Source organism: Mirounga angustirostris, unplaced genomic scaffold (assembly GCF_029215605.1).
Source record: "Mirounga angustirostris isolate CCGP_5_RB_7025 unplaced genomic scaffold, mMirAng1.0.hap1 SCAF_8, whole genome shotgun sequence".
Taxonomy (NCBI): Eukaryota; Metazoa; Chordata; class Mammalia; order Carnivora; family Phocidae; genus Mirounga; species Mirounga angustirostris.
This window is the reverse complement of record NW_026991716.1, coordinates 102,201,870-102,219,168: the sequence shown is the minus strand read 5'-3', so window position 1 is coordinate 102,219,168 and position 17,299 is coordinate 102,201,870. Positions and strand designations below refer to the sequence as shown.

The 17,299-nt window shown below is 34.9% G+C and overlaps 1 protein-coding gene and 1 pseudogene across 5 annotated transcripts in view; both read left to right on the top strand.

Annotated features, from left to right (window-relative positions):
• The window catches only part of CEP85L (centrosomal protein 85 like), a 171,231-nt gene that overhangs the window by 118,804 nt on the left and 35,128 nt on the right, over nt 1-17,299 (top strand). For all 4 annotated transcript variants that reach the window (XM_045865391.3, XM_064598046.1, XM_064598047.1 and 1 more), the window contains 4 exons: nt 7,489-7,641; nt 9,830-9,984; nt 13,027-13,144; nt 13,669-13,719. In XM_045865391.3, coding sequence (XP_045721347.1) covers nt 7,489-7,641; nt 9,830-9,984; nt 13,027-13,144; nt 13,669-13,719 — 477 coding nt within the window. The remainder of the gene's footprint in view (nt 1-7,488; nt 7,642-9,829; nt 9,985-13,026; nt 13,145-13,668; nt 13,720-17,299) is intronic.
• Nucleotides 150-7,480, top strand: LOC129045526 (ATP synthase subunit ATP5MJ, mitochondrial-like; annotated as a pseudogene). The gene has a single exon (XR_008505373.2). The product of XR_008505373.2 is annotated as an ATP synthase subunit ATP5MJ, mitochondrial-like (transcript).

Below are 17,299 nucleotides of genomic sequence, written 5' to 3'. Positions count from 1 at the left end.
TTTGTCATGTTGGGTATGAATGGTAAATGAAATAAAGAGGGTGGTGTTTTGTTTTGTTTTTTATAAGCACGACTTCATGTTATTTAAGCTGCAGCCCCTGATTCAGAACAAGTAATGAAAAGCCAAATATCTATATGTATGTAATATATCTGTATATTTATTTTACCTTTTTGCCTTTATTAAAGTATTTTCATACTTTATCTCATTCCATTATGTATCATTAAAGATCAAGTAGATTACCTGCTAGCCCTAATTTACTAAAGAAGCGTAGTCCTTAAGCTGCTAACTTAGTTGCAGAACTGGTTTTAGATTTCTCTCTTGATATACCCAGCTTATTCTATTAACTGAACCTTCGATTCAAGTGATCTTGAAAAAGTCACCATGATTTCTGCAGGCATGTTTGGAATTATTAATAGAGAACTCAATTGACATTTTTGTGTGAGTTATATATATATATAAATGTGAATTAAAATTTTGATCTTCCAAAAACTGACAAAAATTTTACATGGTTTCTCTTTCTCAGCTATATGGTGTAGTTTATCTTGGCCGACTTAAAAGTAACTTAAGTACCTGTTTCTTGTTTCTTTCTTTTTTTTTTTTTTTAAAGGTTTTATTTATTTGAGACAGAGAGAATGAGAGAGAGAGAGCACATGAGAGGGGGGAGGGTCAGAGGGAGAAGCAGGCTCCCTGCCTAGCAGGGAGCCCGATGCGGGACTCGATTCAGGGACTCCAGGATCATGACCTGAGCCGAAGGCAGTCGCTTAACCAACTGAGCCACCCAGGCGCCCTGTTTCTTGTTTCTTTTCTGTATTTTTGGGGCTTCATACAATACCATAATGTGGAGGGGGCTAAGGAAATATTCATTGGTTATATAGATGTAGTAGGGATTAAAATATTTCTCACCTGAGATTTGGTTACTTAAAAGATTGTGTGAAAACTAATGATGATCTAGGGGTGCCTGGCTGGCTCAGTTGGTAGAACATGCAACTCTTGATCTCATGAGTTCATGAGTTCGAGCTGCACATTGGGTGTGGAAAAAAAAAGAAGAAGAAAATTGTGACAATTCAGTGGATACAATTTTTAAAATATATTTTTATGTTTTATATAAATTCTTTTATTACTTTCGGTGTCCAGTGCTTAATCAATTTATATACTCACTACATATTTGACAGTTCCTACTTGGATATCTTAAAAACATTTCAAACTGTTCATCCAAAATATAATTCTTAATTTGCCTTCCAAGTGCCCTCTTCTTCTTAAAACAAAATTTCTTCATTGTTCATTACTGTATATTCAGTTGTTCATGCTGGAAATCTTACTAACACTGATTAAGCCTGTCTCCTAAATATATAATAGAATCTGTCCAACACTACCAGGCTGGTCTAAGTTATCATATCTTGGCAAAGCTTTTATAAGAGTCTCTTCATTGGTGTCTCTGAATCCAGTCTTGCCCTGTCTGTCTGCTTTCCCTCTATCTCCAATCACTTTTTTTTTTTTTTTGGTTATTGTTGCAATTCCATGTATTTTTTATTATATTTTGAAAAATTGAAGCATAATTTATATATAGTCGAATGTATAAATCTTAGGTGTTCAGTTTGGTATTACTGATAATATATAGCAGTATAACTGCTATCTAAATTAAGACACAAAGCATCTCAATCACCAGGGGTACCTGGCTGGCTCATTCAGTAGAACATGTGACTCTTGATCTCAGGGTCATGAGTTTGAGCCCCATGATGGGCATAGAGTTTACTTAAAAAAACAAACACTTCAGTCATCCAAGAAGTTCCCTTGTGTCTTCTTTCTAGTCCAGTCTCCTTCCTCTTTCTGAAACACTGCCATCACCATAGATTAGTTTTGAAGCTTTTTGGACTTCATATAAATGGAGTCATACTATATATATTCTTTTGTGTTGGTCTTCTTTCACTTAATATCTTTGAGATTTATTCTCATTGTTAAATGTATTCCTATCTACTGCTGAGTTGCATTCCATTATATAGATAGATCACAATGTATCTACTCTCTTGTTAATGGATATTTGAATTGTTTTCATTTTGGGGAAATTATGAATAAGGCTGCCGTGAACATTCTTGTGCCAGACATTTTTCATTTCTCCTGGATAAATTCCTAAGCGTGGAATTTCTGAGTCATACATTTCATAGGGTAAATGTTTAACTTATAAGAAACTCTCTGAATTCTGCACATTTAGTGACCTTTCTGGGTTGGCCGTGTGGGTTGGGGCACCCTGAGCCAGTTGTCCTGTGCTGAGATGCTTCAAAGCCTTATTAAAAATGCTTAGATTCCTATGAAGCCCAACTATACCCAAGTTCACCAAGAGATTTGGGTAGGAATGATGTTGATGGGCTTAATCATTTATAAAATCAAGAGTGATGATAAAGAAGTGAAACTTTGAGATCTTCAAGTCCTGCGCCTGCTTATCATTAACCAGCTTTACCTGGAGTACACATCAGATGGAATGTCACCCTGGCTGTAAATTTCAGTAAGCTCTAGTAGATGAGAGTGTGGCACATCACTGTACACTTGTGAAAGTGCTGTTTCCTTTGTGGTATGAATAAATGTACCTGTGAGATGCAAAGAAAAGAAAAAAAAAAGAAAGAAACCTGAGTTCTAGGGTTTGTATCATTTAACACTTCCACTATCAGTGTATGAGAGCCAGTTGCTCCACGTTCTCCCGGCCATTCTTCATAGTGTGGAGGACTGACCTTTTTAAAAGGAAGATCCAGTCATTTCACTTACATTACCCAGCAATGCCATCTCGATGTTGTCTTTAAAATAAGAATCAGGGGCGCCTGGGTGGCTCAATCGTTAAGCGTCTGCCTTCGGCTTAGGTCGTGATCCCAGGGTCCTGGGATCGAGCCCCGCATCGGGCTCCCTGCTCTGCGGGAAGCCTGCTTCTCCCTCTCCCACTCCCCCTGCTTGTGTTCCCTCTCTCGCTGTGTCTCTGTCAAATAAATAAAATCTTAAAAAAATAAATAAATAAAATAAAATAAGAATCAAATTCTTCCCATGGCCAGAAAGAGCCTGCATAAATATGTAACCTTAGGCTCTGTCAGTCTCCCTTGAGTACACTGTGTCATGGTGCAGTGCTTGTCGTTGCTTAAACAGGTCATGGTTTGTTTCTGGTCTCAGAGTCTTGACACAGAGTTTCCTCTTGGCCTGATAAATACTTCACTGTCTTCTCCCACTACTCAGTCACCTGTTTATTTTGTCAAGTCTCATCTTAAGTATCTTTCTCCTCCAACCCCTCCCTTCATAAGTTTAGAGCATTTTCTTCTTGTTTTTCCAGTGCTTAACACAATTTTGAATAATCATTATGTTTTAATATTTCTCTGTAAGCTCCAGGATGGCAGGGACGTATCTGTTTGTCACTGTAGCATATGTAGCACCAGCCATGGTGCCTGGCATACTGAATGAATGAATGAATGAATGTATGAATGCTTTCAAGTACATTTTTGCCAAGAGGGAAGAAAAGAGAGTGAGGTAAGCCCAGCAAAAGACTCTGGAAAGAATAATTAGAGATAATCAAAGATGTCAGAGGAGTGTATGATAGAGCAAATTCCTGAGATAAGTAGGGAAAGGTTGATTACAGATGCCAAGATGGAGGAATTACTTTTGGAAAAGAGGAATAGTCTCTCTGTGGAGTTAGGCAGTTGAGAATGGAAATGTGTAGAACAGAAAAATTAAGAAGGAAGGTTGGTGTAGATAGTAGAGTTTGTGTCAGAGGCCGGGAGATGATTTGAATTCTTGAAGGGAGTATAGATGCTAGTAAATAGAGTCATAGGTAATGCATCAACTGACCAGCATGTTAGGCCCACATGAGATTGGATTGCATTGTTTCCTGCTGCATTTCCTCTCTGTTATCCTGATCAAGACTGATACTACAACAGAAAAACATTTAATGTGATAATAACAATAGAATTTATACTGTTTGATAAGTTCTTGTATGTGCCAGACAGCATGTGAAGGTGCATTAGATACATTTTCTCATTTAATATTAACTAATCTTCACAAAAACCCTAAGGTGTAAATACTGTACCCCCATTTTTAAAAATGAGCTAATTGAAGCTTGGAGAAGAGTTGAGTAATTTGTCCGGTTGCATGTAGGTAGAAACTGTTGTAAAGCTAGGAGTAAAATTGAAGACCGTTTAATTCTACAGTCGATGCTTTGCTTCTAATAATAATTTATTTAAAAAAAAAAAACTTGGAGGAAAACATTGCCTTAGTAATCTATTTTGTTCTAATTGTATTTAAAATGAAAAATATATTCATTTGTAAACCTTTTCTGGAAACAGAGCCCTCCTATTACCTTCTAGGAATAATCTCAGTACTAAATAATATCTCCTCTAAAGGAAAAACCTAACCTTTTATAAATAGGAAAGATTTATTAGTGATACCTCATTTACCTGGAGGTAATTACTGGAGTTGATTTTAGTAATCAACGTGTTAAACTTGAAAGTTAAAAAAAAACACACAAAGAGCTTCTCGTCAATGAAGAGGGCTAAAAGAAAAAACCCAAGACCCAGTAATTATGTGTGATCAACTTATAGTCAACAAATAGCATAAATAGTATCCAGTTGGAGAGTGTTGGCAGAGATTTGTGTCAAAGGCAGCAAGCTTGACCTGATAGCAAAAAAGACAGTTGACCAGCCAAAGAAAAAGAAGAAAACCAGGACATCATTGTGTCACACTTAAGACACTTAAAAAATTAAAAATAAATTAGGGAACCTTTAGTAAAAATAGGCTGGTTAGTTATTTCTGTAACTTACAGGGTCATTTGCTAAGGCAGGAGCAGGCTTTGTCAATGGGGAATCCAGGCACAGCTGATTGCTAGAGAATTCATGGAAATCTGGTTGTGTGTAGTGTGGAAGAATTGAAAGAACACTGGCCTTTCAGTCAAGTGATTTATATCTAAATCTCACCTCTGTTTCAGTGACTTGTGGCTAAGTTACTTAAGATCTCTGGACCTCATATTCAAAAAAGGAATTACTGTCTTTTTCAGAAAAATCTGTGTTCACATCCTCTGCTTAGTTTGTAATCATATTACTTGTTTTTTGGAGTTGAGTTGTATAAGTTCTTTGTATGTTTTGGATATTAACTCTTTATTAGATATATCATTTGCAACAGACATATGAAAAGATGCTAAATAACACTAATCATCAGGGAAATTCAAATCAAAGCCATAATGAGATATCACCTTACACCTGTTGGAATAGATAAAATCAAAAATGTAAGAAACAACAAGTGTTGGTGAGGAGAAAAAAAACCCTTGTGTACTGTCTGTAGGAATGCAAATTGGTGCAGCCACTGTGGAAAACAGTATGAAGGCTCCTTAAAAAATTAAAAATAGAATTACCATACGATCCAATAATTCCCCTATTGGGTATTTACCCAAAGAAAATGAAAACCCTAATTCAAAAAGATATATGCACTCCCGTGTTTATTGCAGCATTATTTACAATAGTCAAGATATGGAAGCAGCCCAAGTGTTTATCAATAAATGAATGGATAAAGAAGATGTGGTATATGTAAAAACCACCGAATATTCCTCAGCTGTAAAAAAGAATGAGATCCTGCTGTTTACAATAACACAGATGGACATGGGAGTATAATGCTAAATGAAATAAGTAATAAATAATGAAAGATAGCATATGATTTCACTCATACATGGAATTTAAGAAATAAAACAAATGAACAAATAAAGAAAAAAGAGAGAAACCAAAAACAGACTCATACAGAGAACAAACTGGTGGTTACCTGAGAGGCTGTGGGGACGAGGGGTGGTGGTGGTAAAAAGATAAAGGGGATCAAGAGTACACTTATTTTGATGAGTACTGAGTAATGTATGTATAGAATGGTTGAATTATTATATTGTACACCTGAAACTAAAATAGCACTGTATATTAATTATACTTCAGTGAAAAAAGAGAAAAAGGGGGAAAAAGGGCATTGTATTATGTGGTCTTGCAGGTCATTATCAGGGTCAACAGTCTGTGAGTTCTGTTAGATCACAGATTGTCACACCAGCACACCAGCCTTTAATCCCGAGAAATCTCCAATAAATAATAGGATTTGTCAGTTTTACCAGCGTTGCTTCTTACCCAAGGTAATAAATGGATCCTAATGTTATTGATAGAATGAATAGATAAAATGAGATGTGGTTTGTTTTTCTAATTGAAGTTGTTTTAATACAATTTGTTGTACATTGGACTTGAAAAAAATTCAATAAGGTATGAAAGAAACTATTTTGTGCAAAGTGTTAGCTTTAATAAAATTTGGGAGAGTAAACCATTATACTACCAATTACTGGCCCTTATTTTCCCTGGTGTATGTGGGAAAAGGCTGTAAAAATATTTTAGAACCCTTTAAGTTTCTAAATTTTGGAAGACTGGTAAGTTAAGGTGAATAAGAATCTGGAGTTTACTTTTTAGGTATCTATTTGTAGTATACACATTATTTATAATTGAGCTGAAATATTAAAGAACTTTGAATATATGATACGAAATTTAAAAATAATATTTTTCAAGTAGAAATGTGAAAAAAATTAGTGCATAGATCTGAGGTTTAACCCCCACAAATTGGGATTTACTAGAATCATGTACTGTATGCGTTCTGTAGTAGGTGTTCAATTAACAAATTCCATCAATCCTAAAATGACATCAGTGGTACAGCACACCTTTATTATATGTAGTTTTGAGAAAGAAAATATGTTGCATGTTCAATTATGACATAACATAATACCTTAACAGTAGTCTTGGCTTGAGGTATGGATTGGTCTTACTAGTGCCCTTATTTCTTCCAAAGTATCTGGTAATTTTGGTAAGTTCTCCTGGCTTTGACTGTGTTTCTTGAGTACATGACAAGCAGTTTCTTAGCAAGTTAGTAACAAAACAGCTTTAATTGCTTGTTAGGTATCTTCCTTTCTTAAGTCACATAAAACATTTGGATGTAGCTTTGTAAGAAATAAGGAATTGGAGTCCTCTCTCCGAAAATGAGTATTTGCTTCACTGATTTTATAATTATACCCTGTGGCTCTGTTTCTTTGTCTTACTGGATACTCAGTAACTGTTTTCAACACCAAATTATAATGTAATGTTTTTAAGGTAATTTAAACATCATTTAAACTCAGCACATATTTGCAACATGTACACACGGTTGAAATGACAGAGATGGGAATAGCTTTGACCAAGTGTGCTCATGTGCTGGCAATAGAAACTATCATTACTGCTAGCTGGTCCTCTGCAGTGTATAGGAGGCCATCAATTGTAAACTCAGACAAACACAAATTTCAAAACTCTTGACTTCAGTGATACAAAAATTTGTAAAAATGTGAATCCTAGAATTGATGAATTAAGGTGAATCTTACCTGAGTTGGTGGTAGCCTTAACTATATCCTAGAACTGTTGGTTTTGTTATTATTATTTTTTTAATGCCACAAAGCCCCTGAAGATTCATAATCTTTTTCTTTAGCTTAAAACCAGAGATAGATATATCAGTAGCCTGAAAAAGAAATGCCAGAAGGAATCTGAACAAAACAAAGAAAAGCAGAGAAGAATTGAGACCTTGGAAAAGTATCTGGCTGATCTTCCAACTCTAGATGATGTACAGAGTCAGAGTCTACAGGTAACATGAACTAAAATGCTCATCTTAGTACATGTGCTGCCAAAGCGAGCACCTAAAATGCTCATCTTTAAATAACATGAAAACCTACTACTTTCTTAAGTTGATCCTTTGGAAATTTCATAATTTTTATAATTTAAAATTTTAGTTACATGTTTGGCTAATTATGTTAAATCTATGTGTTCAATTGCTGTTTTGAGGATTAACTTCAATTAGAATTTTGTTTATTTAAGCATGAGTTTGTCTTTCTTATTAATACATGATTACCTTCCTAAGAAACGTGTGTTAACTTTTTACTTAACATCTACTCTAAAAGGTAATTTCTAAACCAGTCTAACAGCCCCATTTCATACACACATGGGTGCACCACAGTTCTGACTTTACCCAGTATTCTCTGTGATCCACCAAAGCTCAACAAGACCTTTTTTTTTTTTAACCATCTTTCCAGATATTTGATTTGTTTTCATTCTTCTTAACCTTTCCATAAATTCTTACATCTTAGTCTGTGGTTTCCATTCACTCCTCTGATTTCTTCTGACCATTTTTCCTTCTTAACAATACCTCTGGTGAGTCTTTTGAGTCTTTTCTACCAACTCTGGTGAAGCCCGTCTTCTTGAAATCTTATTTATAAATCTGTTAAACCTATTCTTCAGTCTTTTCTCAGTTTTTCTCATCATGAAATTCTCAACCTCAGCACTATTGACATTCAAGGGTGGATAATTTTTCATTTGGGATTCTGTCCTGTGCATTGAAGGATGCTTAACAGCATTTCTGGCCTCTGCCTACTAGATGCCAATAGCACTGCTCCTATCCTCCTCCCTCCCCAAAACCAAAAATGTCTATAAACATTTCCAAGTATCTCCTGGCGGAAGAAATCACTCTCAGTTGAGAATCATTGGTTTAATCCGTGGAGTGTCATTGTTGTATAGACTCTAGACCTAGAATGGATTCTCTGTCTATATTAATTTATAAATTATAAGACTAAGAGAGGATAATGTCAGAAAAGAACTAAAGAAGTACCACAGGAGTTTGTATGAGCAGGAACAGAGAGATATATAGATATAAAAACATGTGTTCATATTACTTTATACCCATTAGGTTGACCAACATAAAAAAACAAAACAAAACAAAAAGCATTGGTGACGATGTGGAGAAATTAGAATCCTTGTGTACTGTTGGTGGGAATGTAAAGTGGTATAGCCACTATGGAAAACCGTGTTTCCTCAAAAAATTATCATCAGTTTGCCTTCTGGGTAAAAGAATTGAAAGCAAAGTCTCAAACAGACGTTTGTACATGACATATGCTCATAATAACATTATTCACAGTAGCCAAAAGGTGGAGGCAACCTAAGTTTCCACTGATGGGTGAATGGATAAAATGTCACATACATATAATTCAGATATAAAAAAGAATGAAATTCTGAAACATGGATAAACCTAAATACATTGTGCTAAGTGAAATAAGCCAAACACAAAAAGATAAATACTGTACGAAGTACCTAGAGTGGTCAGATTCATAGCGACGGAAGGTCAAAGTGTGGTGCTGGAGGCTGAAGGCAGAGCTGGAAAGGGAGTTGTTAATGAGCATAAAGTTTGTTTTGAGTTCGGTGATTCATCGAACAACAGTGTGAATGTACTTAAACACTATGGAACTGTACATTTAAACGTGGTTAAGATGGTAAATTTTGTTATGCATATTTTACCATAATTAAAAATAAAATTTTAAAAATACCCCCAAATTGAGATCATTTACCTTTCTCTGTCTTCTAGAAATTCCTTTTTTTTTTTTTTTTTTTAAGATTTTATTTATTTTAGAGAGTGAGAAAGCGAGCATGGTGGGGGAGAGGCAGAGGGAGAAGAGAATCTTAAGCAAACTCCACACTGAGTGCAGAGCCTGAGGCTGGGCTCAATCCCAAGATCCTGAGATCATGACCTAAACTGAAACCAAGAGTTGGTTGCTTAACTGACTGCAACACCCAGGCATGCCTGTCTTCTAGAAATTTCTGACCCCATTTTTCTCCATAATCTCATTCTCCTAGCTCCCATTACACACAAAAGAGGAAATAAAATATTATTAAATACTCTAGATAAAGTATAGTGTGATTTTAACCACAAGCCTGTTAATTGAGAACACTGTAACAGTTTCTAGTAGAAACACATTTAATATTCTATGTGTTATGAATTTTCTTAGCTTCAGGTTCTAGAAGAAAAAAATAAGAATTTGCAAGAGACTCTCCTAGATATGGAAAAAAAACTTGAAGAGATCAAAAAACAGTGTCAAGAAAAAGAGGCACAGCTAATATGCCAGAAAAAGAAAGAAAAGGAGTTGGTAACTACAGTTCAGAGGTAAGAAAACCTTTCGTAATTTTTTATGCTTACTTTTGTTATTCATATTTCTCATAAAGCATTTCACTTAAAATGCATTAATTTGTAGTTATTACTATATTGTTATCTTAAAGATGTACTCTTTAAAACTGTAAGTATTACGTCATTGAAACAGGTTGTCTCGGCTGTGATTTCACATCTTAATGCAATATCCTGACATCTTGCCAAAGGTTTTAGATGAGAATAGTTAAAATCTACCCCCCATCAAAAAAACCCCACCAATTGAAAACTGAAAGTATTAACACAGTCTGATGGCTTTGCCAAAAAATAGGTACAAATTCTAGATAATAAAGAGGGCAGTCAAATACTCAAACCGCACTCCTTAATGTGATAGATTAAAGTGAAGTAATCGGTAACTTACTGCAGAGCAGCAGGTATGGCCATTTTGCCAAGTACCTTCCAAGTTTACTCACATATCTTGCCTCATGGTACTCTTCTCTTTTAAATTAATACAGTTAGAATGACAGGGAATATCACTTGTTAGTACATTTAGCTAATGTGTTTAAGCTGGAAAATTAATACTGGATTCCTGAAAAACCTAGAGAACTGTGTTACATATGCATCTACATGTACTCTCTGTTTTATAAAACTTAAACCTTAATACATAATCAACTATTAATAGATAAAACTATCCAGAAGAATAAGACAATAAAGCAGCAAAACTAAATTTAAGAAATACACTCTTCATGCTTTTACCAATTGTGTGTAATTCTAATCAAAATCCATCTGATAATTCCACGTTAATATTGCTTTACTACTTTGAAAGTTTTATATATGCCTCGTCTACTCTTTTCCTTAGATTTCAGTACAGAAAACCTCTGATTCTGGGACAATTTAGTCTTTCAGGGTTTCTAATCTTAGCTGCAAAAAATTCATATACTTTTAACTTTACTTTTATTTTTGCCTTATTTTCTGCTTTCTTATTCTTTAAATTTCCTTTCCATAACTCCACATCTTATATTCTATTGTCTAGTCTCAAAACAGCTTCCTCACCTCCACTTATTCAACCATATATTCTTTTTCTTTCATCTTAGCTGAAGTGAGAAGAGGTAATGTATCTGTTCTGTTTTATGGGGCATTTTGATCACACCTCAAGCTGTGCCATTTTATGAACAGAATTGGAAACACCTGAAAATAATTTGAATGTTTGTTTTGCTCCATTGTGTGCTTTTACATATTTAATATATTATACTTTCTCTTTTTTTATTTAGATTTTCTCTTTCATTAGGTTTTTAGAGAACATTGAGCCTAGTAATGTTGATTAGAAAGACTTAGTACAGTGCATTTCAGAATCCATGATTCATTTCTTTACCTCAATACTCTCTGATATGACAGCATCCCAGAAAATTTCTCTTGAATTCAAATAGATGTAAAGGATCAAAGAAGGTCTTCTGTAATTCTTCAGTACTTACATGGCTCTGGTGTCTCTTGACTGTGGAGGTTGGGGTGTTATTTCAGCTTCCTCAGCTATATGATAAAGTATTCCTTGGTTCCAGAAGAACTTCAGATGTACATGTGACTGTGAATTATATTACATTTATCTGTGCCTATATAATATTTCTAAGTTAATTGCTTTATGAATATATATAAGAACTTCTGGTATTTAAAAGTCAGATTAAAATTTTCCATTAGAAATAAAAATGGAAGCAAAATATATGGATGGGGTCCCTAATCAATAGTCGATACCTTCAGTATTCAAGAGATTACTTTTCTAAGTGAGCATGCTTCGTAACATAAATGAGAATGTGTATGTGAAAGAAGACTTGTATGGTATTTTTTCATTACAGAGTACACTGTTCCCTTCTCATAGCTGGTTCATTTTTTAAAAAACCTAAATATAATTTATTTCTCTTGGAATGTTATAAATACGTAGAAGTAGTGTCTTGTCCCTGAATTGAGGGGAAAAAACTTATCTTGAAATAGAAATGATGTATTTTTCACTTTTAGACTGAAAAAGCAAATACTTTTATGATAAGTAAAAACATTACAAAGCAGTACACTGCGTTCATAATACATAAAAAACTTCTCTGGTGCCATTATTTATTAACATTGGAAGCCCTTATTGTGCCATGTTAAGACTGCCAATTCTTTTTTTTTTTTTTTTTTTTTTTAAGATTGTCAGTTCTTTATCCAGAATCTAGATAATGGCATTTCTTTAACTTTTTTTTTTTGAAAGAGAGAGAAAGCACAGGAAAGCCATAATATTTGAAAGAAGAAAGACAATGAAAATAACAAAACCCCAACTATAGGAAGTCTGCAGCTCTTGAATATTATAATCTAGAGTAGAACTATTCCTAGGTGTCTTTCTGTTTTGATTTTGGTCATTATTGTTAATGGCGTAGTTCCTTTTAACCAAAACATGACTATTCTTTCTTTCTCAAGACTAACACCTTTTAATCTTTTATATATAATGTACCAGAAGGGCTTCCTTTTGTTGTTTCCTCTTCTGCATTGCAACTCTGTGCCATGAATAGCATGAGAAACTGTTAGGTAAAGTAGTAAATAGATTGCTGCTCTTACTAATGAAGAAGAAATGTAATTCTACTGGTTTTAGCAACAACTGTCCTTATGAACAAACTTTTGTTGAGCTCAGAATGAAGATAAAAGACATGTGTCCTTATTCTTGGGTTCCCTGACACATTCATCTTAATCAAGGAACTCTGCTTTTGGGGGAGAAGGAAAGAACAGGATTTAGATTGCAGAGCTCACATTAGGGTCATGAGGAACTTCATTAGGGCCTAAGGATGTCATATCATACTAAGCAACTTTTGATTCTGATCTCAAATCTGCCATTTCTGAAAAGGTGATCAGCTTCCATTATATTTCTTACTTGTATGAAATTGAGGTACTCAAGTTATTCATGTAGGCTGTAGGTCTCGATTATTGCCTGATTAAAAAATACTGTCGACCCTAAGAAGGGACTTCATTTATGTTGAAGTCATCTACCAAAATCAGCCCACAGAGTGGATTTTTTTTATCTAATTGTCTTTCTAAAACATACAGCTTGCAGCAAAAAGTAGAAAGATGCCTTGAAGATGGAATTCGCCTTCCCATGTTAGATGCAAAACAGCTTCAGAATGAAAATGATAATCTGAGAGAACAAAATGAGAATGCTAGTAAGGTCAGTTCATGTCTTTGATAATAAATGTGAAATCTATATTATGTTGGATGAGTGTGTATAGATTTATAAGTTACAGCTATTTTATTTTATATTTTTGGTAATAATAGCTTAGTTTGAATTTTTTATTTGGAAAGAAAGTGACACTTTAAGTAAATTTAAATAATTTAAATTTTTGTAAAAGCCAAACTAAGGAAATTATATTACTTTTTAGCAAAACGAAAGGATATCTTTTCCTTCCTAAATTATTGAATGTCTGTTTCAAAGTTATTTTTATAAATTGCAGAGTTTTATCAAGAACCAGAGGAAGACTTTTGCAGTTTTATGTATGTGTGATCTAAATCCTATGTCTATTTAAAGGATACTTGGTATGAATACTTTTGTAAAAAAAAAAAAAAAAAATCAAACCCTGATTTTTAAAAGATAAATTCATTATTTCCTATGCTTTTGTTTTCTTAAAATATTGGTACTTTTAAAAAGCAATGGAAAAAATTTTGATTCACACTGATCTATTTCCTGTGTTTTAGATAATAGACAGCCAACAAGATGAGATTGAAAGAATGACTGTAGAAATTCAGGTAAGGAATGTTTTGTGCATATTTTAATTTAGCTGTGTGCTGATTTACTCTTAATGGCTGTATAACCTAAAAAATACTAAAGCATATATGTATTTATATGAAAAGATTAATAGCACTTGAAGTTGCAAATTCTTTAATATTAATCTTTTACATTTTTAGAATGAAAATGCTACTTGTTAAATCAGTTATTCAAAAAATCTTGAAATTGTTCTCTTTTTACCTTACCTTTTTACCTTACCTCACTTGTTTTTAACTGGGTATAGTCTTAAATCAGTTATTCAAAAAATCTTGAAATTGTTCTCTTTTTACCTTATCTCACTTGTTTTTAACTGGGTATAGTCTCCTGCTGAGGACACATTTGGTTAAGGTCATCAGTGATCTACTTATTAAAGACAATGGACTGTTTTTAGTCCATTGTGACTGGCCATAACACTTCTCTTGTTCCTAATAATTTTCTGTATTATTCTTTGTATGTTATCCAAGTATAACATGTTGTTTTTGTATTTGTGTTTTTACCTCCTGCTTAGTTTCTTAAGAGGAGAGAGTATGGTAGATCATATGGGTATCTAGAGCTTAGAGTGTCTGATTCATAATGTGCAACCAGAATTTGTGGATTAAATGTGTTTTCATTTTTTTATCAATTTGCCAGGTACTTACTGAGCACCTACATGTGTGCCAGGCACTGTTTTTGGCACTGGAGATTCATCAGTGAACAGAGCAAGTCTTTAGCCATTCTAGTGGGGTGAGATGGACAAAATGAAGATACAATGTCAAGGAATGATATGTAGTATTAAAAAAGTAGGGTAGAGAGCAATGACAGACAGTGCTTTATTAAATACAGTGGTCATGAAGTTTTTACTGGGGAAGTAATATCTGAACAGAGATCTGGATGAAGATAACCAAGGGAAGGGCATTCCAGGCAAAGAGAGTCACCATTGCCCTGGGGTGCCTGGTGTACTCCAAGACCAGCAAGAAGGCTGCTAGTCTGAAGTGCATGATGGTGAGGTAGAGGGGTGAAAGGTGATGGTGGAAAGTAGCCTGGGGCTAGATCACATAGGGTTAGATGTTTTTGTATTTTATTCTGTGTATGATGGAAAGCCACTGGACATATTTTGCTGAATAATTTTCTTATTTTTATACCTCCTAAAATACCTTCCATTTTTAGGAAGTAAAAAATAAAAAAGATAAATGGTTTAAGTGTCAGAATTATAGACAGTCTGCTTCGATTGTCTTTTGGCCATATTAAATGATTTATCATTTTAATCAAATACTAGGCCAGTTCAACAAGTGTGTGGGCCCGCTGTATTAGTTCACAGAGGTTATACTCTTTAATCTGTATTCCTGTAGACATAACTTCAGTTGTTCTACAAGCCATTTGAATCACAAAATGGTTAAGTTCCCTCAGCAAGTATTACCTGACTCATTATAGACCATAATAAAAGAAATTTATATTTCACTTGGTAACATTTTCCGAGAAATCATTCAAATAAAAGTTATCTCAATGCAAATTAAGGACAGTCAGCATTGTCCTTTGGTACTGAAATTTTGGTGGATAAGACTTGTAAGATTTTATTAATTTATCACATACTATCTCTCACATTATAGATTATCAGGATATATTTGTATCTCGTATAATATGTGATGATCTGTGACTCTTTCTCTGACCACACCATCAGTTAAGCTCCATTAATTGCCAGCTGATTATTCCGTTGCTTTCAGTAATGCCCTGTGGTATAAATTGCTTCACAGACTGATGTGTTCTGGTTCCTCCGAAGGAAAAACTCCTTAGGTTAATGTTTGAGATTTTTTTTCTGTTCCTGCGAGTGCTTTTCCCAGGTGTCTCTTTCACTTTTTCTCTCTAGGAATCTAGCCAGCCAGTAGGTTAGCCTATACCTTCAATGGATCTTTTTTTTTTTTTTTTAAAGATTTTATTTATTTGACAGAGACACAGTGAGAGAGGGAACACAAGCAGGAGGAGTGGGAGAGGGAGAAGCAGGCTTCCTGCAGAGCAGGGAGCCCGATGCGGGGCTCGATCCCAGGACCCTGGGACCACGACCTGAGCCGAAGGCAGACACTTAACGACTGAGCCACCCAGGCGCCCCACCTTCAATGAATCTTAACAGTTTCTTTCCAAATGCTTTTTGCCACAATCTCTACTGTTTTGTTTTTTGGTTTTTTATAAAGTATAAATTTACTTAATTTTTTATTTAAATTTAATTTAATTAACATATACTGTATTATTAGTTTCAGAGGTACAATTTAGTGATTCATCAGTTACATACAACACCCGGTGCTCATTACTTCAAGTGCCCTCCTTAATGCCCATCACCTTAATGCCCTTACCCCATCCTCCCACCCACCTCCCCTCCAGCAACCCTGTTTGTTTCTAGAGTTGAGTCTCTTACGGTTTGCCTCCCTCTCTGTTTTCATCTTACTTTATTTTTCCTTGCCTTCCCGTGTTCATCAGTTGTTTTTTTTTTTTCTGAAATTCCACAGATGAGTGAAAGCATTGGTATTTGTCTTTCTCTGACTTATTTTGCTTAGCATAATACCCTCTAGTTCCATCCACGTCATTGCAAATGGCAAGATTTCATTCTTTTTGATGGCTGAGTAGTATTCCATTGTGTGTGTGTGTGTGTGTGTGTGTGTGTGTGTGTGTGTACAGACACACACACACCACATCTTCTTTATCCATTCATCTGTTGATGGACATCTGGGCTCTTTCCATAGTTTGGCTATTGTGGACATTGCTGCTATAAACATTGGGGTGCAGGTGCCCCTTCAAATCACTATGTTTGTATCCTTTGGGTAAATGCCTAGGAGTGCAATTGCTGTGTCGTAAGGTAGCTCTATTTTTAACTTTTTGAGGAACCTCCGTACTGTTTTCCAGAGTGGCTGCACCAGTTTGCATTCCTACCAACAGTGTTAAGAGGGTTCCCCTTTCTCCGCATCCTTGCCATGATCTGTTGTTTCCTGAGTTGTTAATTTTAGCCATTCTGACCAGTGTGAGATGGTATCTCATTGTGGTTTTGATTTGGATTTCCCTGATGCCAAGTGATGTTGAGCATTTTTTTCATGTGTCTGTTGACCATTTGTGTGTATTCTTTGGAGAAATGTCTGTTCATGTCTTCTGCCCATTTCTTGACTGGATTTTTTGGTTTTTGGGTGTTGAGTTTGGTAAGTTCTTTATAGATTTTGGATAGTAGCCCTTCGCAAATATCTTCTTCCATTCTGTAGGTTCCCTTTTAGTTTTGTTGACTGTTTCCTTTGCTGTGTGAAAGCTTCTTATCTTGATGAAATCCCAGTAGTTCATTTTTGCTTTTGTTTCTTTGCCTTTGGAGACATGTCTAGCAAGTTGTTGTTGCAGCTGAAGTCAAAGAGGTTGCTGCCTGTGTTCTCTAGAATTTTGATGGATTCCTGTCTCACATTTAGGTCTGTCATCCATTTTGAGTCTGTTTTTGTGTGTGGTGTTAGGAAGTGGTCCAGGTTCATTCTTCTGCATGCGGCTGTCCAATTTTCCCAACATTTGTTGAAGAGACTGTCTTTTTTCCATTAAATATTCTTTCCTGCTTTGTTGAAG